The 25,237-nt window shown below is 41.1% G+C and overlaps 6 protein-coding genes across 6 annotated transcripts; 3 read left to right on the top strand and 3 right to left on the bottom strand.

The window, feature by feature from the left end:
* Positions 1-455: 455 nt before the first annotated feature.
* QC764_611820 (uncharacterized protein) lies at positions 456-2,779 on the bottom strand. The gene is made up of 2 exons (XM_062949658.1): positions 1,381-2,779; positions 456-1,318 (listed from the first exon to the last, which is right to left on the bottom strand). The coding sequence occupies exons 1-2, from the start codon at positions 2,094-2,096 to the stop codon at positions 766-768; spliced, it is 1,269 nt and encodes a 422-aa protein (XP_062797078.1). The 5' UTR covers positions 2,097-2,779; the 3' UTR covers positions 456-765.
* A 107-nt stretch (positions 2,780-2,886) lies between these two features.
* MRE11 (meiotic recombination) lies at positions 2,887-5,394 on the top strand (the record flags this gene model as incomplete). Its single annotated transcript, XM_062949659.1, has 3 exons — positions 2,887-3,087; positions 3,166-4,392; positions 4,445-5,394. Exons 1-3 carry the CDS (start codon positions 3,072-3,074, stop codon positions 5,392-5,394), a joined length of 2,193 nt encoding a protein of 730 aa, XP_062797079.1. The 5' UTR covers positions 2,887-3,071.
* A 503-nt stretch (positions 5,395-5,897) lies between these two features.
* QC764_611840 (uncharacterized protein) lies at positions 5,898-6,784 on the top strand (the record flags this gene model as incomplete). Its single annotated transcript, XM_062949660.1, has 2 exons — positions 5,898-6,128; positions 6,192-6,784. The coding sequence occupies 2 exons, from the start codon at positions 5,898-5,900 to the stop codon at positions 6,597-6,599; spliced, it is 639 nt and encodes a 212-aa protein (XP_062797080.1). The 3' UTR covers positions 6,600-6,784.
* A 27-nt stretch (positions 6,785-6,811) lies between these two features.
* Positions 6,812-7,738, bottom strand: RSM19 (mitochondrial ribosomal small subunit component). The gene is made up of 4 exons (XM_062949661.1): positions 7,496-7,738; positions 7,423-7,438; positions 7,144-7,323; positions 6,812-7,075 (listed from the first exon to the last, which is right to left on the bottom strand). The coding sequence occupies exons 1-4, from the start codon at positions 7,536-7,538 to the stop codon at positions 7,039-7,041; spliced, it is 276 nt and encodes a 91-aa protein (XP_062797081.1). The 5' UTR covers positions 7,539-7,738; the 3' UTR covers positions 6,812-7,038.
* On the top strand, positions 7,685-11,856 carry QC764_611860 (uncharacterized protein). The gene is made up of 5 exons (XM_062949662.1): positions 7,685-8,923; positions 9,007-10,193; positions 10,260-10,375; positions 10,442-10,673; positions 10,759-11,856. The coding sequence occupies exons 1-5, from the start codon at positions 8,864-8,866 to the stop codon at positions 11,744-11,746; spliced, it is 2,583 nt and encodes an 860-aa protein (XP_062797082.1). The 5' UTR covers positions 7,685-8,863; the 3' UTR covers positions 11,747-11,856.
* A 67-nt stretch (positions 11,857-11,923) lies between these two features.
* On the bottom strand, positions 11,924-13,518 carry QC764_611865 (uncharacterized protein). The gene is made up of 5 exons (XM_062949663.1): positions 13,302-13,518; positions 13,140-13,244; positions 12,874-13,071; positions 12,448-12,817; positions 11,924-12,380 (listed from the first exon to the last, which is right to left on the bottom strand). Exons 4-5 carry the CDS (start codon positions 12,808-12,810, stop codon positions 12,030-12,032), a joined length of 714 nt encoding a protein of 237 aa, XP_062797083.1. The 5' UTR covers positions 12,811-12,817; positions 12,874-13,071; positions 13,140-13,244; positions 13,302-13,518; the 3' UTR covers positions 11,924-12,029.
* Positions 13,519-25,237: the final 11,719 nt, after the last annotated feature.

Genomic DNA, 25,237 nt, shown 5'->3' on the forward strand with positions numbered 1-25,237 from the left:
TGACCCCCCAGGTTTGGCTTGTTACAGGCAGCACTGCTGGCATCAGTTGAGCTCTTGTGCAAGAGATCGCCGCGAGAGAAGACAAAGCCATCGCCACGGGCCATAACACCATCTCACGCATTGGGCATCGCCAGTCTGAGAATGTCGCGCTGTTGGACCTCGACGCGACCGCCTCCTTGTCTGAGACCCAATTCGACGCCTCCCAGGCTGTGTCCATTTATGGCCACATTGATGTTCTTATCAGCGCGGTGGCTCAGGGACGCAGAAGTACAACCCCATGGCTGCTAAGAAACTGTTCCATTCTTAGGGACCGGATGTAGAATAGGCCTCGAAAGATGGATCAGAAGTCATTCAGGCTTTGCAGGCCGTCGTTGATGCATGGTCGTCCAAAAGTCGAGTGAAATGTGTGGCGGTCCTCCTGCTGTTTATTTCACATCGGTGCAAACGGAAGCGGAGACAGGTAAATGCAGAGTCCTTTCTATACTTATCAAGAGTGACTTCAAGAATATATACCATTTCCAGTTATTGGCTATTAGTACCGCCGACAGGGCCATTGCGTTCATCCATCACAAGAAAAACCTGACATGCCACACGCCAGCCGGGTACCTTATCTAGCATCCATGCTTGCACAACCCAATGACCCTAAATTTTGTCGACCACCAAACGCCATATACATGCAAAACTCCTCCAGCCGCCAATACTCATACAACGTACCTCCTTAAATGCAATAGAGGCAGCAGGTGGTGTTGGTAACAAACAAATCCTTCAGCGAATCTCGGGCTCCCGCATAAAGTCGGGGAAGTTTGAGAAGCTCCCATCCCCAGAAGGCGGATGTTGGTCAAAAGAATCAAGAAGCTCCTGGAGAGTCTTTTCCTCGTCCACGGTCAAGCTTTGCAGTGTGGCTCGGTTGGAAGGGCGTGAGGCAAGATTGATGGTGGGTTCCCGGGGCAGGTCTTCTAGCGCCGCTCCCCCCACCAAGTTCTCATCCAGGCCGTAAATCTTGATGCCACGGATGTGGGTGTCTTTGCCATTTTGGTGGTTTTCTTTGACGTGCATCTGCACCACCCAGCAACACAACGAGTGTCCATCATAGCCGCCGCCAGCATCGCTGATGGGAACGTCTTGCCAACCTACGGGGTTCACCAGAGGCATCTCGGCAAACTGAATCAGATCATGAGGGCTTGTCCCGGCATAGAAGACAATATTGGTAGGCGTATAAGACTCGTCTTGGCTATAATCCACGTAGAACCGGATGGCACGGATCTCAACACGGCGCACAAAATGCATCGTGAGAAGGTGAGGCTGTTGGCCGTCCGATCTACAAGACCAGTCAGCAACCGCCGGCGACACAGAGTCTTCGATGAAGGGCGTTTCACTTACTGCCAGTACTTGTCTGTATCGTCGCTCAAGAGCTCGGTAACTCCATTTCCGGGCTTGTGGCTGCTGACTCCAAAATGCGCAAGGTTGTTGATCTCCTTCAATCCGAGAGCAGTGGGGTCAAATGGGGGTTCCTGAGGCTGGTCGGAACCGTCCTGCTCCTGCCCGTCGTCAAAGTCGTCTTCATCCATGTATTCCTCGCTGTAGTAGGTGTCGTCATCGCGAGGCTCTCTATAGCCATAGGCGTCGGGGTCGTCGTCCTCCGGCGCCGGCTCATCTTGGTCCAAATCTCCCTCTGGCCCATCCTCTAGCTCCTCTTCAAACTGGCCCCGAGCCTCTTGAACTGCCACCTCGTGGTCTTGAGTTCGGTAGTGCTCCATACCGACTTCCTCAGCTTCCGCAAGTGGCTCCTGGCGAGACGGGGTGACAGGAGACAGAAACTGGGGCTGTTGGTGAGTGTAACCTGGGGCCTGGGTAACTTCGGCCGAGGCTGCGGGTAAGCTGCCCTGATAGTTAGTCAATACCACCACCTCATTCATGCCGTGAATTCCACGTTGCACTCCGGTCAAAACAGCAAGCTTGTTCTCTTGCTCTAGGACGATGGGGCGGCGCTTCATGGGACCGTGACGAGAGAGACAGAGGTCATGGTTTGAGTCCAGCTCTCCCAGCACACGTCGCTTCTGCTGAACTACAACCCGACGAGGTCGATTTTGAATCATGGCGACGGCCTGATGGGGGTTGTATTACTCTCGTCGCCAGGAAGCTGGAGGGAAAGGAGGTTTGAGGAGGCGTGGATTGGATGAAAGGCGGTGGATGATGAACGAGAGAAATAAAAAGATGGCAGAAGAGAAGAGGCCCTTCGCTGCGGATTAGGGCACCAAGAAAAAACAGCAGTGGAGGATGAAAAGAAGAAAAGAAGGGAAGGAGGGGCAAGAAGCGAGGGGCGGGGGGCGAGGGGACGCAGTGAGCAAAAGATCCAGGAAAGGAAGTGGGAAGGTGATGGCGAGGGGCATGTTGGAGGAGAGCAGTGGATGAAAGCTGCGAGCGCCGAGACGGGGCCAAATTCTGAGTATAAAAAATGAGGGTAATCGTTGGGAAAGTCGGCGGTTGTGGTGCTTTTTCATAGGATGAGTTTACTTACACTGGGAAATAGGGGGGCCCCTTTGATGTTATTCCGATGCGAAGACAGTTCTCGCGGCTCTACCAACGATGGGAACAGCTGTCAGAGAAGGTTGTTCGACCACGCGCTGAAATAGACGGGTATGACGGGTGCTAGAGTTCCGAGTTGGCGCATCTGCCATCATCCCTTTGAGAAACTCGGCTTCAACCAAGAGCATACTATCATGGCTTGGAGAGAGTTGGTCTGCATCCCTGTCGACAATACAAACACACAGTTTGGAAAGATGGAGAGGTGCGTTGTACCTTTCAAGCCCCACCTCATCAATAGTGGGGCAGCAGAGCTCGTGACTGCGCGTGCGGTGGTCGTGTTTCCCGCTTTCCTTTGCGCGACTCTAACCTCAAGCTCCATTGGACTTTGACACTGAACCCCAAAATCTTTATCGCGTCGACAACGGCAGCAACGATAATAACAGGACCACACTACTTTTCCAGTATCCTCTCCAATTCTCCCCGGTGTTTTCTATCCTGCAATCTCTAAAGCCCCCTTGTCTGGCTGGCAGTGCCTGTTTCTCGAAATGCCACAAGCTCCAGGTGGGTCGCCATGGTCTCTTTCTGCTCCTGTCCCAAGGCCCAGTCGGTGCTAATAGTAGTCCACCGCACCTCCAACAGAAGAGGACATTATCCGCATACTGGTGTCGACCGACAATCATGTGGGCTATGCAGAGCGGGATCCAATCCGGAAAGATGATAGCTGGCGGACCTTCGATGAGATCATGCAGATAGCGAAAGCCCAGGACGTTGACATGGTTCTTCTTGGCGGCGACCTCTTCCATGACAACAAGCCATCTCGAAAATCCATGTATCAAGTCATACAATCTCTGCGGAGAAACTGTCTGGGCATGAAGCCCTGTGAGCTGGAGTTTCTGAGTGATCCGCAAGAGGTTTTCGGTGCATCAACCGACTGCGTCAACTACCAGGACCCCGACATCAACATCTCCATTCCAGTCTTCTCTATCCATGGAAATCATGACGACCCCAGTGGCGATGGTCACTACTGTTCGCTCGATCTTCTACAGGCTGCCGGGCTCGTCAACTACTTTGGCCGTGTGCCTGAGGCGGACAACATCCACGTCAAGCCGGTTCTCCTGCGAAAGGGAGAGACTAAACTGGCCCTCTATGGGCTAAGCAATGTTCGTGATGAGCGGATGCACAGGACATTCCGAGACAACAAGGTTCACTTTTATCGGCCAGGCCAGCAGAGGAACGACTTCTTCAACCTACTGACCCTTCATCAAAACCACTACGCCCACACACCAACCAGCTACGTATCAGAGAACATGCTGCCCGAGTTTCTGGACCTTGTCATCTGGGGCCACGAACACGAATGCTTGGTGGATCCCATAAAGAACGATATCACCAATTTCCATGTCATCCAACCCGGTTCCTCCATAGCCACCTCTCTTGTGGAGGGCGAGGCGGTAACAAAGCAGGTTGCAATTCTCAACATAACCGACAGGCGTTTCACGGTAGACAAAATTCCCCTGAAAACGGTCCGGCCATTCGTCACCAGGGAGGTTGTGCTGGCGGAAGACAAACGATTCAAGGGACTCGAGAAGAAACAGGACAACCGCCAAGAAGTCACCAAACGCCTGATGACAATTGTTGAAGAGATGATTGAGCAAGCTAATGCCCTGTGGGAGTCCACCCACGGCGGTGATGCTGCCGAGGATGAGGAGACGCCTCTTCCCCTGATACGACTCAAAGTGGAATATACCGCTCCGGAAGGCTCCAAGTTTGACGTGGAAAACCCCCAGCGCTTCTCCAACAGGTTTGCCAGCAGGGTGGCCAATCAGAACGACGTCGTGTACTTTTACCGAAAAAAGACAGCAGTCACAAGTGAGTGGAGGATACAAGAAGAGCGGCCGTGCAAGAAGCTAACCAAGCGCAGGGAAAATTCCCAACGACTCAAAGGAGCTGCGAGAAGGCGTTGCAGAAGCCCTGGAATCGGTCGATACCATCAAGGTCGACACTCTTGTGCAGGAATACTTTGCCCAGCAGTCTTTGAAGATTCTGCCACAGGCTCCTTTTGGAGATGCTGTCAACCAGTTCGTCAACAAAGATGACAAGCATGCTGTGGAGATGTTTCTGCTCGAGTCACTCTCCACGCAGGTCAAGGGGCTGCTGCAGCTCGATGACGAAAAGGTGACGGACGACTTGGAGGCACAAATCGAGGAATACAGGAAAGTCATGGAGAAAAATTTTGTCATCGGCCAGCACAAGCAAGCACAACGCAAGAGGAGGTTCAAGCCCAAGCCCAATGGCTGGGATTCCGATGTGGATGGCCACTGGCATGCCCAGCCGGAAGCGCTTGAAGAGTTGGTGGCATCTCCACCACAGGCAACTTCCAAGAGCCGAGGCGGTGCTCGCCCAACCTCTGGCGTTGTCTTCAGTGATGAGAACGAGGACATGTTGGAGGAGGAACCGGTCGCGGCGGAGCCAAAGCGAGCAGCGAGAGGAGCCCGAAAGACTGCTGCCACACCAGCCAAGAAAGCAGCAGTGGCCAAGAAGGCGGCAGCGCCTGCGAAGAAAGCCACGACGAGGACTGCCAAAGCAACTGCACGAGGTCGAAAAAGGGGCAACCCCTTCGAGGACAGCGACGAAGAAGAAGAAGACGTGATCATGGAGGACGATGATTTTGAGCCACCTCCACCCTCGACACGTGCTATACGGGGTGCTACCAAAAGCACTCGGCAAACCACACTCAACTTTGCCTCGCAGTCCCAAAAACCGGCCAGGGCGACGCAAAAGGCGATCGAGATCAGTGACGATGAGATTTCAGAGGATGATGATGCCTTTGAGACCATGCCCGCCACGAGCAAGAGGGGCAAGCGTCGCTGATGGCTGGTGCAATTAGGGCAGGATATGCCGATTTTGTATGAATAAATGACCAAGTGTAAAGAAAAGACAGAAAAAGGGCAAATGCATTCAATAGTCTGGGCAGCTATCTGAGTAGCCAACATATCCATATCATCTCTCCTGTCTCCTAGCGGGTGTAGTGTGCTGCTGGAGGGGAGCAAAGAGGCTGGCACGGTGCGGGTGCACTGTGAGAGGTTGCCGCTGAACACTGTACTTTGCAACCATGCACCTTCTCAAGTCCCAAGCTCTCTCTCTCTCTCTCTCCCATCCCAACGACGATCGGGCTGTCCAGCATTTTCTTTCTTCCCATACGTAACGTACGGTACAACCGGCATACACGGTACCCAAATCACTCCATCGCGCTTTTGCCCGGCGCACGCGCTTTCACTGCGGGCTTCGAATCGGGAGATCCATTTAGACTTTCGACAATTCATTGCTGTCGCGGCGTCTGAACAACCCGCAATCATAACCTAGAGCAATTGAAGATGGCGACCGGCACTCAACCAACCGAGAATCCCGACCAGAGTGCGTCCGCATCCACACAGCCCAACGGCACGCAACCACCACCTACGAATGCGACAGCGACTGGCGAGGCTGCCGTGGGAGCCGTGGAGGGAGGGCCCGTCGTCCCGCCCCTCCTCGAGGCGAAGACTCCATTGAGGAAAGATGCTTCGCTCAAGGAATTCTTGAACAAAATGGAAGACTACGCTCCCATTGTACGTATACCACCCCCTTCGGAGTCCAATTCATTCCCTGTGTCTGACTTTGCTTCACCACAGATTCCCGATGCAGTGACCAACTACTACATGACCCGAGCCGGCCTCCCGCCTCCACCGCAGACCGACCAAAGGCTCGCCCGCCTCTTAGCGCTTGCCACGCAGAAATTCATCGCCGACATTGCTGCCGATGCTTATCAATACAGCCGCATTCGCGCAAGCAACACCAGTGCCAACAACCCCATGGGCAACCTGGGCGCCGCAGCTGGTTTCCCCATCCCAGGACAGCCGGCAAATCAGCCTGGGGCCAAGGATCAGGGTAGGGGCGGGCCTTTGGGCATCCAGAGGCCAGGCTACGGTGGTGGTGGACAGGGTAGTCAGCAGAACAGGACGGTGCTCACCATGGAGGACTTGGGCATGGCCGTTGGCGAGTTCGGGGTGAATGTCAAGAGAAGTGAGTTTTACCGCTAGACTCTGGGGTGTGTAGTCATGAAATGGGCAAGCGACACATCGGTTGGCATGGGCACACGGAGTAATTTTTACCGAGTCAATAAGCGGGTCACACAACACAGGCGTTTGGGAACAAGAATGGAGGGCCAGGCGTTTTTTTTTTTTTTTCGGTAGGGAGTCCTGTATCTACCATGGGAAAGGACCACGGGATCGGCCATCTTATTTCTTGGTAGTTGATTGCTTACAAGCGAAAGGTTTATTATTTGGTTCTGCGGTTCTCTTGACCCTTCTTCTTCCTCATATACTTGGCCAGGCCGAAGTTAATCCTTGGCGATGATGCCAGCAGGATGTTGGCTCGCCAGTTCTTCTGCTTGGCCCGCGACATAAACGGTGCCGCTCCGTGCTATTGATACAGCAGTTGTACAGGGTATCATCACGTCCCAAACGGGAGCGCAATCTTCTATTTCTTCTTGCCCCAGATGAATGGTTTTCGGGTCCTATGGCCCAATACATAGTCAGCTCCCACATTCCCGTGCCCATGCTTTCTTGACGGAATGTTGTGTACGTTGAAAACTCGCCGAGCTTATGTCCCACCATCTCCTCGGTAATGGTCACGTCATGGTAGACCTTGCCGTTGTGCACCTGGAACTTGAGCCCCACGAAGTTGGGGAGAATGGTGGCCGACCGGGCCTGGGTCCGGATCGGGGCAATCTTTTGTCCTGGCTCGGGCCGTACAATAGGGAGTCTTGAGCTTGTCAGTTGTCGGTCGGGAGAAGCAGCCCTCTCGTGAGCGACTAGGCCGGGGGAGGACGGCCGCGGGAGGACGGGGACTTGATGGCCTTACGGGACAATGTGCGGGCCTAGACCAGTCAGTAAGCCAAGTCAGTCCATCGTCAAGAACAAGTGCTGCAACTGACCTTTCCAGACCGAGCGCTTGAGCAGGCACCTCGTGGGCTGCATGTTGGGCAGGCAGTGGGAGTGTGTGGTGGGACAACAAGAAGCAAGCACTCCTGCGTGTTGGCTGTTTGGCTGTCCACCAAGGTGCTCGCCGTTGACAGAAATCCTGGCCGCGAAAAGTTAATGTGGGGCCTCAGTCTGTCAGGTCACGTGCCCTCCCTGAGCACAACCACCTTTCGTCTCCTCTGCTCACGCTGACGTTCCTCGTCCCTGGCCATTCGATGCGATGGAATAATTCGCACAGCCGGTGCACTGACAGCATGGTTCTTCTCCTCATCCCCACAAACTACGATCCATCATCTGTGCACTCTCTGGTGAGCGTCGGCAACAGTCACCACACCATCATAAAGGTACCCACAGACCTTGGGTAGGTAGGTAGTACTATCATACTCATCCGTCCTTGGCAAACCAGGCTCATCTGTGGCTGCTATAATAAGGCTCTTTCGGCCACGTGATGATTTCACATCCAGCTATCAGTCAACTCAGCTCTCGAGTTTGCTGATCTCCCGAGAAGGAGTCGAGGTCTTCATTGCATGAACCTGCCAGGAAGACTCGGCCAACAAACCAATGGTACGACATGGATATACGCCCAAGTTGCAGCAATATGTGGTACACAGTACGGCTGTCTGTCGTCATCAGTCATCATGGTTCCCACCTCTTCGCTCTGGCTTCTGACAACTCAAGGGCATCTCGCCAATTGAGGTAATAAACTCCATGTCACCTATCCCAGGAGGTAGCGAGCCCCTCACCTCCCAAGCAGAGCTGCAGTAGGGAACTCCTGGTCAAACATCTCAACCGTAACTGAGACGAAGCACGCCAGTCATCAGCTCCATGTCCGTGACCAAACTATCATGTCCACCGGCAGGGTTTCCGCGGGGCAGTTGGGAGACTGTTTCGACATGTCTCTTGGAGGCTCACCTCCGTACGCGACAACAAAGCAGGTCACTGGGCTTGCAGTACCCGCATGTCGTCCATGCCCGGGCTCGATAACCCCAGTTGGTCCCATATTGATAACATCTCCTGCCGAACAGTCTTCGAGAGTCCGCTGGCGATTTCCTTTGACAACAGTTCCCAGCTCGGCTCCTCCTAATTCCAACCCCGGCCTTATCACTTTCGGCGCAGCAGGGCTGCGATGGGCCTGTGGTCCGACTCAGCGGGTTGTCCTTCAATGAGTACAGTTGATCGTAACTTGAACGATATATTTCATCTTGTGCTCCCCTCGCCCGATTGCCAGCGCCGAGGCGATCATTGCGCATCTCTGTGCCAACAAAGCATGGGGCACCACAACGAGCAATCATCTACGGCTTTCTGTGTTCCCATGTCACAAGATGCCTAGGCAACATCTCACCCCAAACGCTTGTTTGGTATGCCGCAAAAAGAGAACCAAAGTAACAGAGCATCCCCTTCCCCATTTTCGAGGTCCCAACCACACCTCTCTCTGCCGACAATATCACTGACAAACTTCCATCAGTGTGATGGACAGATACCATGTCGCCGATGCAGGTCAAGGGGCGAGGAGTGCTCCTACGAGGATAAGAAATGGAGGACCAAAGACCACCTGCGATCCGAAATTGAAAGGCTGAGGGCAGAGCAGCGGCAAGGCGAGGCTGTTATCCAAGCACTTGTTGACAACAAGCCGGACCAGTGGGAAGTAATTCAGGACCGCATGCGCGCCGATGAATCCCCCGATGCCATTGCAGAATGGATTCGCTCACTGAGAGGTTTGCCGGATTCTTCACAGACTCACCGGGGTCTATTTGGGAGTACGCCTGCTAGTGGGCTAAACAACTTTATACCCACACCCTTCCAGTCACAATTCAACCCAACGATGCCTGGAATAGGGAGTGTGCCTACCGGCGGCTTCCCAGAAGCAGGATCGGATGTCCTTGATGCATTCACTACGAATAATGGGCCAGGCAACGTCGGAAACGGCGGTACCAACATATGTCACGTCACCAGCACCATGGAGGGAGCTTCTCGTCCAAGTTTTTCCGCTGACTTGGTCGCTCCTGGAGATCGTATATCATTGCAAAAACACGGGACCTTTGTTTGCCCGTCCCTGTCGCCCACAGACAACTCCTCCCATACCATGAACCACCCACTGGACATGGCTGGACCCGCGGCTTGTCGTCTTGTTCCGAATCTAACCCCCTATGGGCCTCCTGTTCGGACCTGGACTACTGTTACATCCGACAAGCATCTTGTCCAGCGACTCCTTTCGAGATTCTTCTCGGGACTCTTTCCGTGCTTGTCATTGATATCTTACGCGCACTTCATTCATGATTTTGAAGAGGGCACTGCGCGGTACTGCTCAGAAGCGCTTGTGAATGCCATCCTCGGCACAGCATGTAGGCTCTTCAACGCAACATCTCAGCTCATTTCGAGGATCAGCTTCGGCGACGCCTTTGTGGGTGAGGCAAAGAGGCTGCTAACGGCTGAGGATAACCACGTGAATCTCCCAAGCATACAGGCTCTCGCCATCCTTGCTCTGGGGGAGATGAGCCAAGGGAACGATGAAGAGGCCGAAACCCTCCTCCGGGAGTCGGTAAGGGCCTCAGTTCATCTTGTCTTGGAAGCTCGTGATCTGGACGGGAAGGAAAACGAGGATTTCAGAGTAGTGCGAGCACTGGCATACTGTGGTGTATTTTCTCTCATGAGGTCTGTTACCCTTTGGGTCGGCTGTCATTTGGATCCCCTCTAACCTGAAGAAACTTAATATGCCAGGTTCCTTCGCCTCTTGACGGGAGATCTCGAGCCAAAAGTTGGGCCGTTGTTCATCCGACTTCAGCCTAATTCCCCGAGTCTTGACGAGGATACGCCCCAAACACGAGTGGAGCGAGGTTTGTTGTGCCCAATCCATTCTTCGCGGCTTCCAGGTTTTGCTGGCTAATGTGTTGCTGCTGTAGGCATCGCGCTCCAGACGCAGTTCTTTGCCGAGTTGCGGTTTTGTCCGCCATCATCGAGGTTTATCTTTGAGGTCATGGAGACAGCACACACCTTTCTGTCTTATAATTACTCTCGAGCCATGACCGCCAGTGATCTCGAGAGTGCATACGACAGATGTGTGTGCTCATATCGCCAGTTTCTAGAATCGTTAGCGCCAGCCTCCAGTCCCTCACAGGACACACTGCTCGCACAGTATGCCCTTACTCTCCACCCCCGGGCTTTCGTTGCCGTTGTCGGCTTGAAGTATATACTAATCTCTGCTGGTCATGGCTTCTAGGATTTGGTACCATTTCTGCATGCTGAATTTGATGCGGCCCTTTGTCTCGAACTCGAATAACCTCGTGGATGGCACCACCCCGAAACTGTCTGGTGGTGCCAGGCCCAGTGTCCTATGTCACCGAGCTTCAGAAGCCATCATTTCACTCACTGGCACTTACCAAGCCCGGAACTTCATTGCATATCTGCCACCCTTGTTACCGTATATGGTCTTCACTGCCGTCCTGTTTGAACTCACGTTGACGGCCAGCCCGGTTTTGTGTCAGCAAGGCCTCACCGATTCTCCGTCAAGTTTGTCTCCGCTTACTGGATATCAGTCACCCAAACAGGCCGCCTCCAAGCCAGGGACCCGTTGGTCTCAACTGCCTCAGGCATCAGCTCCGCGTCCAGGATTTTGTTCGTCCGACTCTGAGCCCGTATCCCCAGCGTCTACCAGACAGGCCAACCAAACTACCCACCGCCGGGCGTCCGGTGTCTCGACTATCTCCACCGGATTTTCAAGTAGCGAACAGAGCAGGCGACCGAGTGGCTGTAGTTTTCTTTCTGGCACGCCACCTGACCAGGACGAGATATCGACATCGGATACAGAGTCAGACCTATTCCCCGTGTTTTCGTCGCAGCCTTCGGATCTTGTTACCGTCGGCTCACTGCAGTTAGCATCCATGAGCGCCCGCCATCTTGGTGCCGCTGAGGTTTCCCGCCTACTCCGGGGGTTGGGGAACATTCGAGATGTCGCCGAAGTCAGGCTCAACCTAGCTGCACTCACCGCTTCACTGCCATTTCCAGCTGTTGAATTCGGAACTTCTATCCTACTTACCGGCCTTGGACTTCAGAAGGTCCCGGTTGCCAGCGTGGTCCCGGGCGCTTCGACATTTTGTGGAGGGTTGAGTCCTATGTCGGTCCCAAAAGTCGAGTCTACTAAATCACCCACCGGTGACCTGTCTTCAGCCCAACTACCTACATCTCTGCAACAGGCACCTGGGCCATGATCTGGGGATATGCCATGCGCAGTGGTGACCGGTAACAAGTATGGATGGCGTCAACATAGCATGTAGAGGGCTGGCCCCTATTTTCAATCAAGTCTTTCATTTTGGCGGAGTCTTTTTGTTGTTTCCCCTGCTTGCTACATGTTCCTATATTTGACCAGCATGACACCACCACGTTACCAGAATCTTTATAATAGATATCAAGAGCTGCGCTGATTATGCGTGTCTCTTTTCCCGCCGCTCGCGGTGATTGCTGGAAATGAACAAATTTGCTGATGTGTGTGTATCAAAGCTCGTCATGTCCTGATTCATGTTGCTCCTTGCCAGGGCTTCTGTTTTCGGGTTGCAATTTGCCGCTGCTGATGTCGATCAGATGTCTCTCGACATCATCTGCCATGAGTTTGACACTCCCTGGAAGAGGATACAAAGCACCATCTGCGGAATTTTCGAGTACCAATGCCGTTGTCGAGTCTGTTGCTCCTCCGCTCCCACCCAATAAATCAGAATATTCATTCAAGTCCCTGATAATAAACTTCAATTTGCCAGAGTATTTCTTCGCCAAGGGCCGTATTTCCGCCCTGTACGCCTCCTTTTCTGCCTCTGTGCTGGCAAAATAGTGGAGAACGCTTTGCCCTGTCTGTGGGCATGTGGCCTTCTGGTGAGTCTAGTCGTTCTGTGACTTGAATTCTGGCAAGGATGCTTACCGAGATGTATTCGGCCTTGTTGATTATGGTCAGTTCGGGGATGAGGGGCTCCGCACACAAAACGACAAAGTCCTCCAGGGCCTGAGTGGTCTGGGTATCGGTAGCCACATGCTTCACATCGTCGAGATTGTTGTAGCAGATGACGGCGGTGGAACGACTCTCTGTAACAGATGGACCTACCAGAAAGGTGAACCGATCCCTATACCTGGCTGCCAGGGCAGTGAAGCGGTCATAAATATTCCAGGTGTCAGACTGGGCAAGAGGGTGCATGACTATGACAACGTCATCCAACAGGATAAAATGCTCTAGCAGTTGAGCGTCGGCCTCGAGGAAGAAAGGGCGGATGACACGATTCCGAAACATGGCTAGTCTGGTGGATGAACAGAATTAGAAATGAACATGAACGGGGAAGGGTCTAAACTGTACTCTCTAGCTTTGTGTTCACCTCTGTACTGATCTATTCTGCCATCCCGGTGATATATTCTGATGGTTGGGTACGAAAGTATGTTGAGTTGCTGACAGAATTCTCTGTGTATGGCACAATCGAAGCTAACAATGTTATCGTCATCCTTTTCAGTTTCCTGGAGGGTAAGCCATTGTTCTTCGAGATCTTGACTAGCCTTCCTATCGTAGTCCACTGGACATCAGCACAGCAATTTGAACAGATCCAGAGTACTAGTTAGCTAACTTACTGCGAAGGCTACATGGGGACGAAGTGTCAGTGGGCTTGCATAGGTGGACTTGCATTCAGGTGTTTTGGCGGGGGAAAGAGAAAGGCGATGCACTTACGAGAATAACTGAGAGAGAAAATCAGCACATCGAACATACACACTGGGGCTGCAATAGTGACTCACATGCGGCCAGTGTATATGCACTGGAGTCCAATACTTCTCTCAATCGCCTCTCTTCAATATGTCTCCATGCTGCAGAAGATCTTCCGAGGATCAATGATACTGCGAATGAACAATATAGGCTCTTCATCTTGTCCGAGGCATGCGCCGGTGTTCACCAGGATACAATTCCACAGATAATCTACCGAATACATTATCCCTATATAAAGGTCGAAGAGAGCATCGAAACAAAAAGGACAGGTTACCGCGAAGGCACTGCAGTAACTAGGATTTAGCCGGTTTAACACAGGGAGCAGAATAACCGGACAAATTAAACGATTGAAGTAATGACATTTAATTAATATAGAGGACATTCGAGCTATATATTATATTTTCAACACAGATATATAGCGCGATATATAGCCCAGTGTTATATATGTCCTCTTATATGTAATTTAGTAACTTATTAAGTAAACTAGCTATATAAATAATAATTTTTTTATAACTAATAGGTTTTTTTTTCTTTTTTTAAATCCTTTCTATAACTTTATTATATTAACCTTAACTTTATATTAATTCTATAAAGTACATAAAGTCAATATTTAATACATGAAGTAATAATGAAAGCCAAAAAAAAAATAATAAAATAAAAAGGCTTTTTATTTTCTGTTGAAATAGGTGCTATTGAGGCCTGCAAATATAGGCTCAAATAGCTATCGGCGCAGTACACTGAGAGCGAAGAAGACTTTGACTGCAGCATTCGACAGTTGCCGTGGCACTGAAGGAAGGAGGATTACAGGGCGGCGCCCTGTAATATATAAAAAGAGAATCACTGTAACATAGGCTTGTGAGGCACTGATGAGTGTGGTGAACCAGTATATTGATTGAACCTTGTAGACTAAAAAATACCACAGTGGATAGGGTGTGAGGCAGAGGTCTTATAGGCCATCGGCCCTTTACTTGCTCCCCGAGGGTGACTCCGTTCCCGGGTCTGAACGCGCGTTTCCCGGGCCCGAACGCCCGCTAAATGCGCTAACCAAATATAAGGTTAGGGGCCACGTTACAGGCCACGTTGCCGCTACCGTTTGACCACTGCAGGGCAGCGGCCTTAGCGCTCGGCTTTCCGGGACCTCGGATTGCTTCCGGGGGCCGAGCTTCCGTTCCGGTAACCGTAGTCCCTAAACACTGCTGATCCAAGCTATTGTATTGCCTCTGAGGCCCTGTAATATACAGGGCTCAGATACACTGTAAAATCCACAAACAAAAGCTGTATTTTAACATTTTCTTTTATATTTTTCATTCTTTTTTATTAATAACAATTTATAAAAATAATTATGATAATATAGAATGAGCATCCTTTATCAAATTAAACTAGTTTAAACTTCTAAATTTATACTTTTAATTATCAATTACATAATAAGTGGATCCTCTTTTAGAAATGTGAGTTTAACTACATTTAGTTATTATTATATATACTTAGTAATTTTAATATTTTTACATGGAGTTTAAAATAAATTTAAAATTTCTATTCTATTTGTATCTACTAATATAAATACTTTTGTTTTCGTTAATTCAATGTTTAAGTAATATATTAAACTTATATTTATGAAGAAATTTTTTGGGAATTTTATATTGAAATCTGCTTTTTCTGCTTTTACATTTACTAAATTAAGCTTTTCTCATTAAATCAAATTATGGAGACATTTATTGAATTGAGATTTTTCTTTTGAATGTAGGAAAATAAATAAATGATTAGAGTGACTAGATAGGTTTTTCTATCAAAGAATGAATCTAATTTTTAGGTTAATTGACTAATTTCGTTAATAAAATTAAAATTTAATTATTACTATTTGTAGTTATAATAAATGCGTTCTAATGAGTAATATTTATAATAAAATTCATAATCTACTTTATGATTGATGTCAAACTTAACAAAGTAAAAATACGCATTCTTTTATAAAAACAATTAATACATTGAATAGTGTGGATTATGAACTGCATTATATAATAAGATATTAGTAGAGTTAGAAGAAAATCACTAGGCTTTTATTATAATTTATTATCAAAATTTCTATAAGATACTTTCAAATATTTTAAAAGAGAAGATATTACTATTCACTCTTTATGTTTTATTTTTGTATTCCCTTGTAAATAATATATTACTGATATTATGATTTTAATGTTTAAAATATCCTATATTTTTTTACTATGGTATAGATACAAATTTTTCATTTAATCTGTAATAAGATTTGGTAGTATCGACTAAGTACCTTCTAATAAATATTTTATGAAAATTCGGCCTCTCTATTTATAAAGACCTAATTAATTAGGTTTTTATAGGTAAGGGGTTTTTATATAAGGCAAGGGTTTTTTTAGATTTATAGATATATCCATATATTAGCCCTGTAAGTATTTTGTTAGTAACTTTTAGTGGTAAATTAACAATATCTCTACTTACTATTTTTATATCACCTTAGTATTTTTCTTTCTTTTATATGCAATTAAACTACTTCATAAACTTTTTATATTCTAGTTAATACATAATTTTTTTCTATTATCTGTAATAAATAATGATTTAGGAAAAGAAATAGGAAGGTACCAGGGTATAATATTAAAGAAGGAAATAGTAACTTACTAACTATTAAAGCAACAAATAGACACTAATACGAATGAGCTTAAATAACTTTAAATAGCAGTATTGTAGGCCTTCAATAAATTTATATATAAAACAAGTTTTTCCTATGCAATACTACACTAAATAATAGATTAAACTATTCAATTACATTGATATAATATTACTCTCTATTAAATACTAAAAAAAGTTCATCCTTGACTGTAAAACTACGTTTAAAACTAATTTTGTTTCTATCATACTATAAAACTGAAAAGCTGTATTACCCTAATCTTATAAAAGGTTATTTATTAATAGTTACTAAGTAAGTATTTATAGTTCAAATAGACTTTGGTCTTTTGTCTTTAAAAAAATTTAAATTTAATAATAAAATAGAAGGTATACCTTTAAAAAGCTTATAAGGACTTTAAAATTAGTAAAAGGTTTGTTGATACTGTGATATAACTCAAAATTTGTAAGAAAATGGACTAGTTAGTGAAGTATAGAATTTATACTTCTAATTAGAGTAAAAAGGAAATGTGTAAGACCAAAAAATATAGGATTAGCAGGAAACAGTATTGATAATTAATGGTTAGATGTAAACAAAACATTTAAAAGAATTACTAAATAAGTATTCTATAACCCTAGACTTTTTTACTTTGACCTCTATAAAAAGGTCCTCTACTCTTAGGGGCCTAGTTAGTTAAATTTCTATAAGTAAAGCCATGAATGATAATTTTAATTTAAACTCTCAACTATTTTGGTTTTTTATTTAAAAAGATATAAATTTAGTCTATAAGGTAAAGCTAACTATTATAAAGGTAATTTATATTTATTGTGTTTTTTAATGTCTATGCTTGGGTGATAATATGAAGAGATTATAAAGTAAAGAGTTAAATAATAGAGACTAATTTATTACTTTTATTACTATTATTTTAAAATATAAGAGATAAATCCCTATTAATTAGTTTTCTTTTAATCTTCATTTAATAGATTATTATATCTTTTCATAATTAGTGTGATAATTTATTATATTTCGTTTTTAATAGAGAAAAAAATGGATTTTTTACTGTTTTCTTAAAGGTACTAAAAAGTATTACATTTAATGAGAATCTGATAAACGTTCTATTTCTAAATTTTGGGTTTTATTTTACTACAATAAATAGAGCTAATAATAAAGTATTACATTTGATATATTTATAGTTTCTTATAGTTGTTTCAAATTTATTAATAGGCAATATATATGTAAGTAATAGAAGCCAGTGATATATAGTATAAGTAAAATACGTGAATTCAATTAGGAGAGCGAAATCCCAAAAGAAAAGTCTGCATTGTATAAAAGGCAAGTAATCCAGCTTATCATTCGATATACTACCCGTTGCTGAAACACTATTAAAACCTATTAATCCCTAACTATACTTTTTAAAATATTAACCTAATATTATCTTCTTTCATATATACTCCCTTATATATAAAAAGAAGAAACCATCTTAACTCTCTATATTACTAGCCTATACAATTAAAATTTTCATATTTTATTATTGTTTGATATTATCAGATTAATTATATATTATTTACTAATTACTATACTTTAAAAATTAGTAACAGTCAAAATATTAAAAGTCTGTTGACTCTATCTATATTTCTTTTCATATATATTGATATGATAAATCTTGTTAAATTTTGAGTTTAATTGTTAATAACTGAGTAGTAAGTTAATAAGGGTCGTAAAGGAATTTCTAAGCGTTGCGATAGTCCTTTTTATAAAATTAAGCCTTTTATTAACTCCAAAGTTTTTAGGCTCTCTATTAAAATAAAGTGCGTTATTTCTATAAAACGGTATATAGCTATAATAATATATTTAAGCTCCTTCTCCTTCACCACGTACGGCGGTAGTAGCGTTACGTAATATACCGAAGGATTTCTTTACGGTCTTAATAATAGCGGGATGGGCTTCAAAAACCAGTTAATACTTTTTCTATTAGCTTCGTTTTATTATATAACATGTAGATTTTATAGTAAGCCTTAATTATTATTATTACACCATTTTAATAGGATTTTCTATTTATTATATCTATTATTTTAATTTTACCACGGTATTTACCCGGGACCGAGGTATAGGCGTAGGAAATAAGTTATAGGTATAGCTTACTATTGTCGGGGTTAATAAGAAGCCTATCGCCGTAATATATCTTATCGGTAATTACTTTATAGGCTATAAACGAGATCTTTAACCTTTTTCTCCTTTTGAGGAGCTACTTTATAGGTTATTCCTTTATCCTTATGTCGCTTAATACTATAGTTACGTTTTAGAAAAATAATAACGATTAGTAACTCGTATTAATTAAGTTATCAATATAAATGATTAAGTTAAACTCGTAAATCCGAAAGTCCTATAAATATTTTTTCTCCCCCTTTAATAATAAGAAAGTAATTGAATGGAAAGCTGCCTGGTTAACTATCAAACGGTTATAATTCCTTGATTTGATATTATTAACTCCGTTTAATATATTCTTTAATTTTTTATTGAAAGCGTTAAGCTTTATATTCGCTACGCTTAGCCTATATATAATCCTAAAGTGAAACCTTAAACGTAACTCCGACTATTTTCTTTATCTTAATAATAATTAATTTATAATAATGAACGTTTATAGATTTTTGATAATCTGTAATATTATTTTAATTTATTTTTTTATTTTTTCAAGTTCAAAACGTTACTTTTTGCATACTTCAATAATCGTGAAGAATTCCTTACTATAAATCTTATAATTATATTCTTCTATAATATATTTTAAAGAAAGGTAAACGACCGAATATAATTACTTACTATTATCTATTTATAAAAGTATATCATTATTATTTAGTCCGAAGCGTTTACTTCTATTACCGTTGGTTTATTTTATGTATGAACTTTTAAAACTGGGGTAGTAAAAAACGTCCTTTTCAATACTTTGAACCTACTTTTTATAAACGCTTTATTAATCAAACGTGCTATCCTTCTGAATAAGGTTATAAAGTCCTTTGGCTATTTCGGAGAAATTATAAGTAAACCGCCGGTAGAAATTAACGAACTCGAGAAAGTATTGTAATTACTTTTTTATTTTGAAAGGTAACTATATTTTAATAGCTTCGACTTCCTTTAAATTTATCTTTATCCCTTCGGGCATAATAGTTAATCCTAAATACTTTATTTTAATAATATTAAATTCGTATTTATCGATATTAACTTGTAGGTGTGACGAACCCCTGTACAGAACTTCTGAAAGGGATACGGGTTGAGGGCAACTTCTGACAATTGGTTCGGTGCAGCTAAACAGTGCACAATAAGATATCTCAAATGTAAACACAAGATACCGTAAATGCAAGCTGTGATTACATACTGCGGAACTGTCTATCCACACTAGCTAGTTCCTCCGTATATATAGACCTGGTAGTCTCCTAGTTCATTGATTCTCGTCAATAATCCCGCGCTAGATCATTGCCCCTTAGCAATAATCCTACAAGCGAGGCTACTCCCGTCCTGATTAGTTCTACTAGCGATTTGCTGTGCGTGTTGCGCCCCGCACACAGTCTGACCTATTCTTTTTCCCACCTCTATTAGAACTTTATATTTTTTTTAAATTAAATAATCAAATAGCTACGCGATATTTATATACCTTTTAGTAAATATTTGACAGAAATTTATTAACCTTGAAATCTTTTAATATATATTTATAATTATTGCGTAAGCTAATCCTGAATTCCCGTAATTTTCCTAAGTTTTATACGAACTTCGCTTCGCAGTATCAAATCTCTTCAATATACTATCTTTTATGAATAGAACTCGCTTTTCTCTTTATTAATTCAAAGTTTAGTTCCGTATAGCGCGTTGAGTATTTTCTTCATATATTACTTATATTTCTTTAAAATATATAAGTAAATAAAAGTATTATTAAAATAATATATTAACATTTTATGGAGGTACTTTCGGATTATATAGTTAAGAAGAGATTAAAACGTTGCGGGTATATTACTTAATTTAAATAGTATTATGAAATATCTGATATAATGATAAAATATAGAAAACGCTATTTCTTTATTTATTCCTCTCCTCAATCCGTATATAGGTATATTCGATAAATATATTTAAGTACGTAAAATATCGCGCTTTAGCTAATGAATTCCGCAATTTAGATATTAATGGTAACGGGTAATTACTTTTTACCGTTTTGTTATTTAATTAATAGGAATCTATATATATACTCGTAAACTACCGCCCTTTTTCGGTATAAAGAATATAGAATATCTTATTAGCAATGTAAACTTTTTAATATATCTTGTTTTTAAATTCTTATTTAAATATTTCCGTTACTCTTTACTTTACTTTTTATTAGTATAGGAAACCTTAAATAGTAAGAGTTTAGCTCCTTCTTTTAACTTGATTTTATAGTCCTATGGTCCTTATTTTAAAAGTCATTCTAAATATTTAACCGTAAGAATTAAGTATCTTCGATATTCTACTGGTACCGCCTTTTTTTCGCTTTTCTCTATACTATTATAATAATTATATTTGTTAACCTCCAATATCTCTACTAACGTTATTAACCTTACTCTTTCGATTTTACTACTTATATTAATAAAATGTATTATTACTTCTTAAGCTCCTTACGGTAATACCGTAAAAGATACTTATTCTACACTTTACTCTATGTATACTTCTAATCTCCTATCGTTAATTAAATACTTTTAAAACTCTTTTAATTATAAGTAGCTACTATCCCTGTAATTAATACTCAAATTATAACCTTTGTACTATAGTTACCTTAAAATTTCATCTTCTAAGGGTCCTATATTTCTAAAATTAAATATAATTAAAATTATTTTTCTTTTAACTATAGTATTTAAAAATAATATTTTTTTCTATAAATTCTTTATCTCGGAAGTAGTCTTTGTGTAATAGTATATTCCTTCTTTTTTTTCTATAGTTTTTTAGTTTAATATATAAACTATAGCGAAATTAAATATATTTTCTTACTTCCGTCTTCTAATATTACCCCTTAAAATCTTTTTAATATATTATAAATTAAATTCTTTTTTGATCTCTTCCCTATATAACAGTATTTTCGTTCACGAATATCGGGTCGTTCTTCTATACCTTTACTTTACGTTAATATTCTTAAAATACCGTTCGTAATTTATTAAACGTTACCGGCCCCCGCGAAAACCCGTAAGTTATTTTTTAAGCGGTTATATTATTTAAAAGCGTTCTCCTATTCCAGATTATTTCGTAATATAAAGTCTTTTAACTATCTCCGCCTAGTTTCCTCCTATCTTTCGTCTCTTACTTTCGTCTCTTACTTTTCTAAGATTTTATTAAATACATTTTTAATACAACTTTAGTTATTTAGCCGACGCTTTAAAATTAATAGTTTAATAGTATTACCTAATTTTCTATTATAAATATAATATATAGTCTAGGCCTAAGTGCTACTATAGTACTATTCTTTACCCCAAAACCTCGCTATCAACTATATACCTTTCGTTTATATACCCGAAGTAATATCCTACTTCTTTCGGCGTAAACTAAATTACTTAAAATTGATTCCCTAATTAAACTATATGTCTTACTTTCTATAATAAATAATTGTTCAACTCTTATTTACTTTTTCTACTCTACTATTATTTTCCTAATTAATTATAACTTACTTTCCTTACTTACCTTACGGACCGGCTAATAGCTATATAGCGATTTACTTTAATAGTATTTTATGGACTTATATATAATATATTAGAACTAAAGTACTTTTTAATATACTGAATACTTAGGATAAAATTATACCGTATTTCTTTTATAGGGTATATATTATATAAGTATAGATATATCTTTTAGTAATTCTACGATTCTAATATTGATAACCTTTTTATCCTTCTAAAATTCTTTCTATCTTTTATACCTAGGTCTCTTAAACTATATATAATAACGATTCTATACCGATTATAATATTTTTTTAATATTATTTATTAAGTAGGTCCTTCCTATTATATAAAATTCTTATTTTTAGCGACCTCCGTTGTAGTTTCTATAGTAACTTTTACTATTTAATTCTATAATATATATATGTAAAGATCTTTTTTTTCGTACTTCGCCTTTAGCCTTTCCACTACTTCCAGTAATTCTTAGAACTCTACTTCCTTTTTTTAGCGTATTAATAAAGAATCTCCTCCAAATTTAGCACTTTATTTTATTAATACCTAATAACTATAACCTTTATAACCCTCGGTCCCTTTAATATAATAACTATTATCATTTTTTCCTTTACCTAGATTATTCAAGTACTTTATAATTGTTTTAAAAATATTTTACTCTAGCCCTAACTTCACGGTCTTTATCGCTGATAAATATCTATTTTTATAGGTCCTATATAAATAATCCCTAAAACGTAAGTCCTATAAAGCCGTCTCTTCCTCTTATCGTTAAAATAATAAAGTCTTTATACGCGTATACCTTTACGTTCCTTACTGTATGAATATTATTAATTATCGATACAGACCATATATTATAATATATTTATTAATAATTTCCGGTCGCTCCTATTAATATTACTTATATTTAATTTCCCTTTTAAACCCGTTATAGAACAATTATATTAATTCTTTATTATTAATCTCGGTACGGAATATATCTGTCCTAAATACCGTAGTGTAGTTAATAATAGATCTAATTTACCTAAAGTTAGCTAGTCGCTCTTAGGCACGCTTACCTTCGTCGTACTCTCTAAATACCTCTTTAATCTTCTCTTTAAAACCTTTATATAATATAAATACTTTTAATAATATCCTTCTTCTCGTCGTACTTATTACCGAAATAATCTCCTAAAATCGGCTCGAACTAAATAAATACTTTATCGTTAAGCCTAAGCATAACGTATAGCATATAACTTTCAATTCCTTATCCGGGAAATAAAAAAAATAGTACCGAAAGTATACTTTAAGCTAAAATAAAAAACCCCCAGCTCTCACTTTATACCTCCATACCAGTTAAATACCTCGAGCTTAATACACTGTCCTTCTTTACGTAAAGTACTAATTTCTTAATAGAGTATAACATTTTTTTACGTAAAGGTATCGTAAGAAAAGTATAACTTATCTTTAAGCTCTTAATCACGAACGAGAAGCTAGTCGATAGTAAGTTAGGTCGAAATCCCCTAAGTACTAACGTTCCCGGCTATAGTATCAACTTAATACCTTTAATTTATCCGTAATGGAGTTAAAGTGAGTATACAACTTATAACAAACCCCTATATAGAACCTCTAAAAGGAATATTAATTAAAGGCCTCTCCTATAATAGTTCGGTATAGCTAAACAGTACATAATAAAATATCTTGAATAATACAAAATACTATAAATACAATTATAAATTATATCCTGCGGAACTATCTATCCACACCAGCCAGTTCCTCCGTATATATAGACCTAGTGGTCTCCTGGATCATTGATTTTTGTCAATGATTCCACAGGTAAAGCTACTCCCGTCCTGATTGGTTCTACTAGCGATTGGCCGTGCGCATTGCGCCCCGCATACGGTCTGACCTGCCTGTTAGCTTAACCGTGATAATTTCCTTCCTGATAAGACCTTAATTTCAAAATACAACTAATGTAATTTAAATGATTAGAACATGAACACTGAATATGCCTTTTTTTATGTAAAATATTGTAAACTTTAAGTTACATCTAGTAAGATCAATTGAATATTATATAAGATTTATTAAATTATCATAAATAGCCTTTGATATGAAAATCGTCACGAAGCTGAGGTGGCAATAGGTTAAGGCCAATACTGTATTCCTGTAGCTAATGTAATCGTGAGATAAAGATGAATAAAAGAAAGGAACGTTTGTGGGTGGCCCGTCTTGTTCTCTAATATATCCTTGCCCTGCCCTGCTTAGCCTGTACCTTCCTCCTGCTCTACCCTTGACCGCAGCCTCCCTGCTCTCTCGCCTCCCTGCACCTCGAACCCGTCCTGTGCTCTCTGTCCTATGCCGTCACAAAAACAAATAAAATTTATCAATAGAGATATTTAGTGACCTATATAATATTAAATAGATTAAAGTGTATAATTTTAAGACTTTCATCATAACTTTTCAAAAGAAAAATTATGTTCTAGTTAGTAAAACCGTTATTTTTCAATATCAGATCAGCTAATAAACTTCAACAAAATGGGTTTTTGAAATTAACATTAGAACTGATAAATTCATGATTTTATAATGTATCATATTAGAAATCTAAATCACCATGAGCTATAAGTAATTAAAAGACTTCAACGAAAAACAAAATATAATATTTTAAATTATATTAAGGCTTATAACTATGAATGTTGAAATTATTAAATAGTATTATAAATATTAGAAAAAAGATACTATTGTTATTATAGCATTTAAATACTCTATAAATACTCCAAAGAAAAGTTTGTCTAAGGATTTCTTTCTATACATATAAATGTTAAAGCTTCTAAAATTAATTCTTGTGTTACAAAAAAAAACCTAAATTCACTTTGAGTTCTTTCTATATACTAAATTTAAACTTAATAAAGTATTATTTAAATTCGGTGTACAAACTTTCTTATAAGTGGTAAACCTTTATATAAAGGTTGAGGCATAGATATGCAAAGTTACAAAATACTGTTGAATAAATTCTCTCCAATATTCTAATTACCTTGATTAATTAACAAACTATATCTCATCCTACTGACTTTATATATTTCTAATATTATATAGTTTCTTTTCACTTTAATTAAAAGTACAAACTTTATTTCTAAGTTATTCATTCATTGTATTCGGAAATTTTAAATCATATAATAGTATTTGTAAGTTCTTTAATAGTTTTGCATTTGCATAAATTTCTTTAAAAAACCCTTTTTTATTAATAATATAAAATGAAAAATATATGGAAACTATTCATTTAGATTTACTAAAAATAAAAGGATAAAATATATTTTCAATTTTAATACTTATTGTTTGATTATGAGTACATAATGTGAGAAAGATTAGGATCTGGAGACTTTGAAATTTTATATTTGATCCTATAGTAGGTATTAAACTTTATCCAATATTCAATCGAACATGATGGTGTATAAAAATTATTTGTTTTAATAATGATTTAGCAATTTATTGCATTGATTCTTTCTTTGTACTACAACTAATTTTTTAGATTCGTTCTCTTAAAGGCTTATAATATTCTTCTCGGCGGCTATTTTAGCTTTTCATTATAAATAGTAGTCTCATTATTCTAGTAGTGAGCAAGGCTACTATTCCTTTCTCTTATGTTCTACCCCGGTTTTTTTTGGGGAAAACAAGAAAACATTATCTATTT

Source organism: Podospora pseudoanserina, chromosome 6 (assembly GCF_035222485.1).
Source record: "Podospora pseudoanserina strain CBS 124.78 chromosome 6, whole genome shotgun sequence".
In the NCBI taxonomy this organism is placed as follows: Eukaryota; Fungi; Ascomycota; class Sordariomycetes; order Sordariales; family Podosporaceae; genus Podospora; species Podospora pseudoanserina.

Bases quoted from the DNA above. Each gene is read 5' to 3' on its own strand.
- QC764_611820 (XM_062949658.1), bottom strand. From the start codon at position 2,096: ATGATTCAAAATCGACCTCGTCGGGTTGTAGTTCAGCAGAAGCGACGT. The intron at 1,319-1,380 runs GTAAGTGAAACG...CTGGTCTTGTAG, and splicing joins GATACAGACAAGTACTGGCA to ATCGGACGGCCAACAGCCTC.
- RSM19 (XM_062949661.1), bottom strand. From the start codon at position 7,538: ATGCAGCCCACGAGGTGCCTGCTCAAGCGCTCGGTCTGGAAAG. The intron at 7,076-7,143 runs GTACACAACATT...ATTGGGCCATAG, and splicing joins AAGCTCGGCGAGTTTTCAAC to GACCCGAAAACCATTCATCT.
- QC764_611860 (XM_062949662.1), top strand. From the start codon at position 8,864: ATGCCTAGGCAACATCTCACCCCAAACGCTTGTTTGGTATGCCGCAAA. The intron at 10,376-10,441 runs GTTTGTTGTGCC...TTGCTGCTGTAG, and splicing joins CCAAACACGAGTGGAGCGAG to GCATCGCGCTCCAGACGCAG. The intron at 10,674-10,758 runs GTATGCCCTTAC...CATGGCTTCTAG, and splicing joins CAGGACACACTGCTCGCACA to GATTTGGTACCATTTCTGCA.
- QC764_611865 (XM_062949663.1), bottom strand. From the start codon at position 12,810: ATGTTTCGGAATCGTGTCATCCGCCCTTTCTTCCTCGAGGCCGACGCT. The intron at 12,381-12,447 runs GTAAGCATCCTT...ACATGCCCACAG, and splicing joins ACAAGGCCGAATACATCTCG to ACAGGGCAAAGCGTTCTCCA.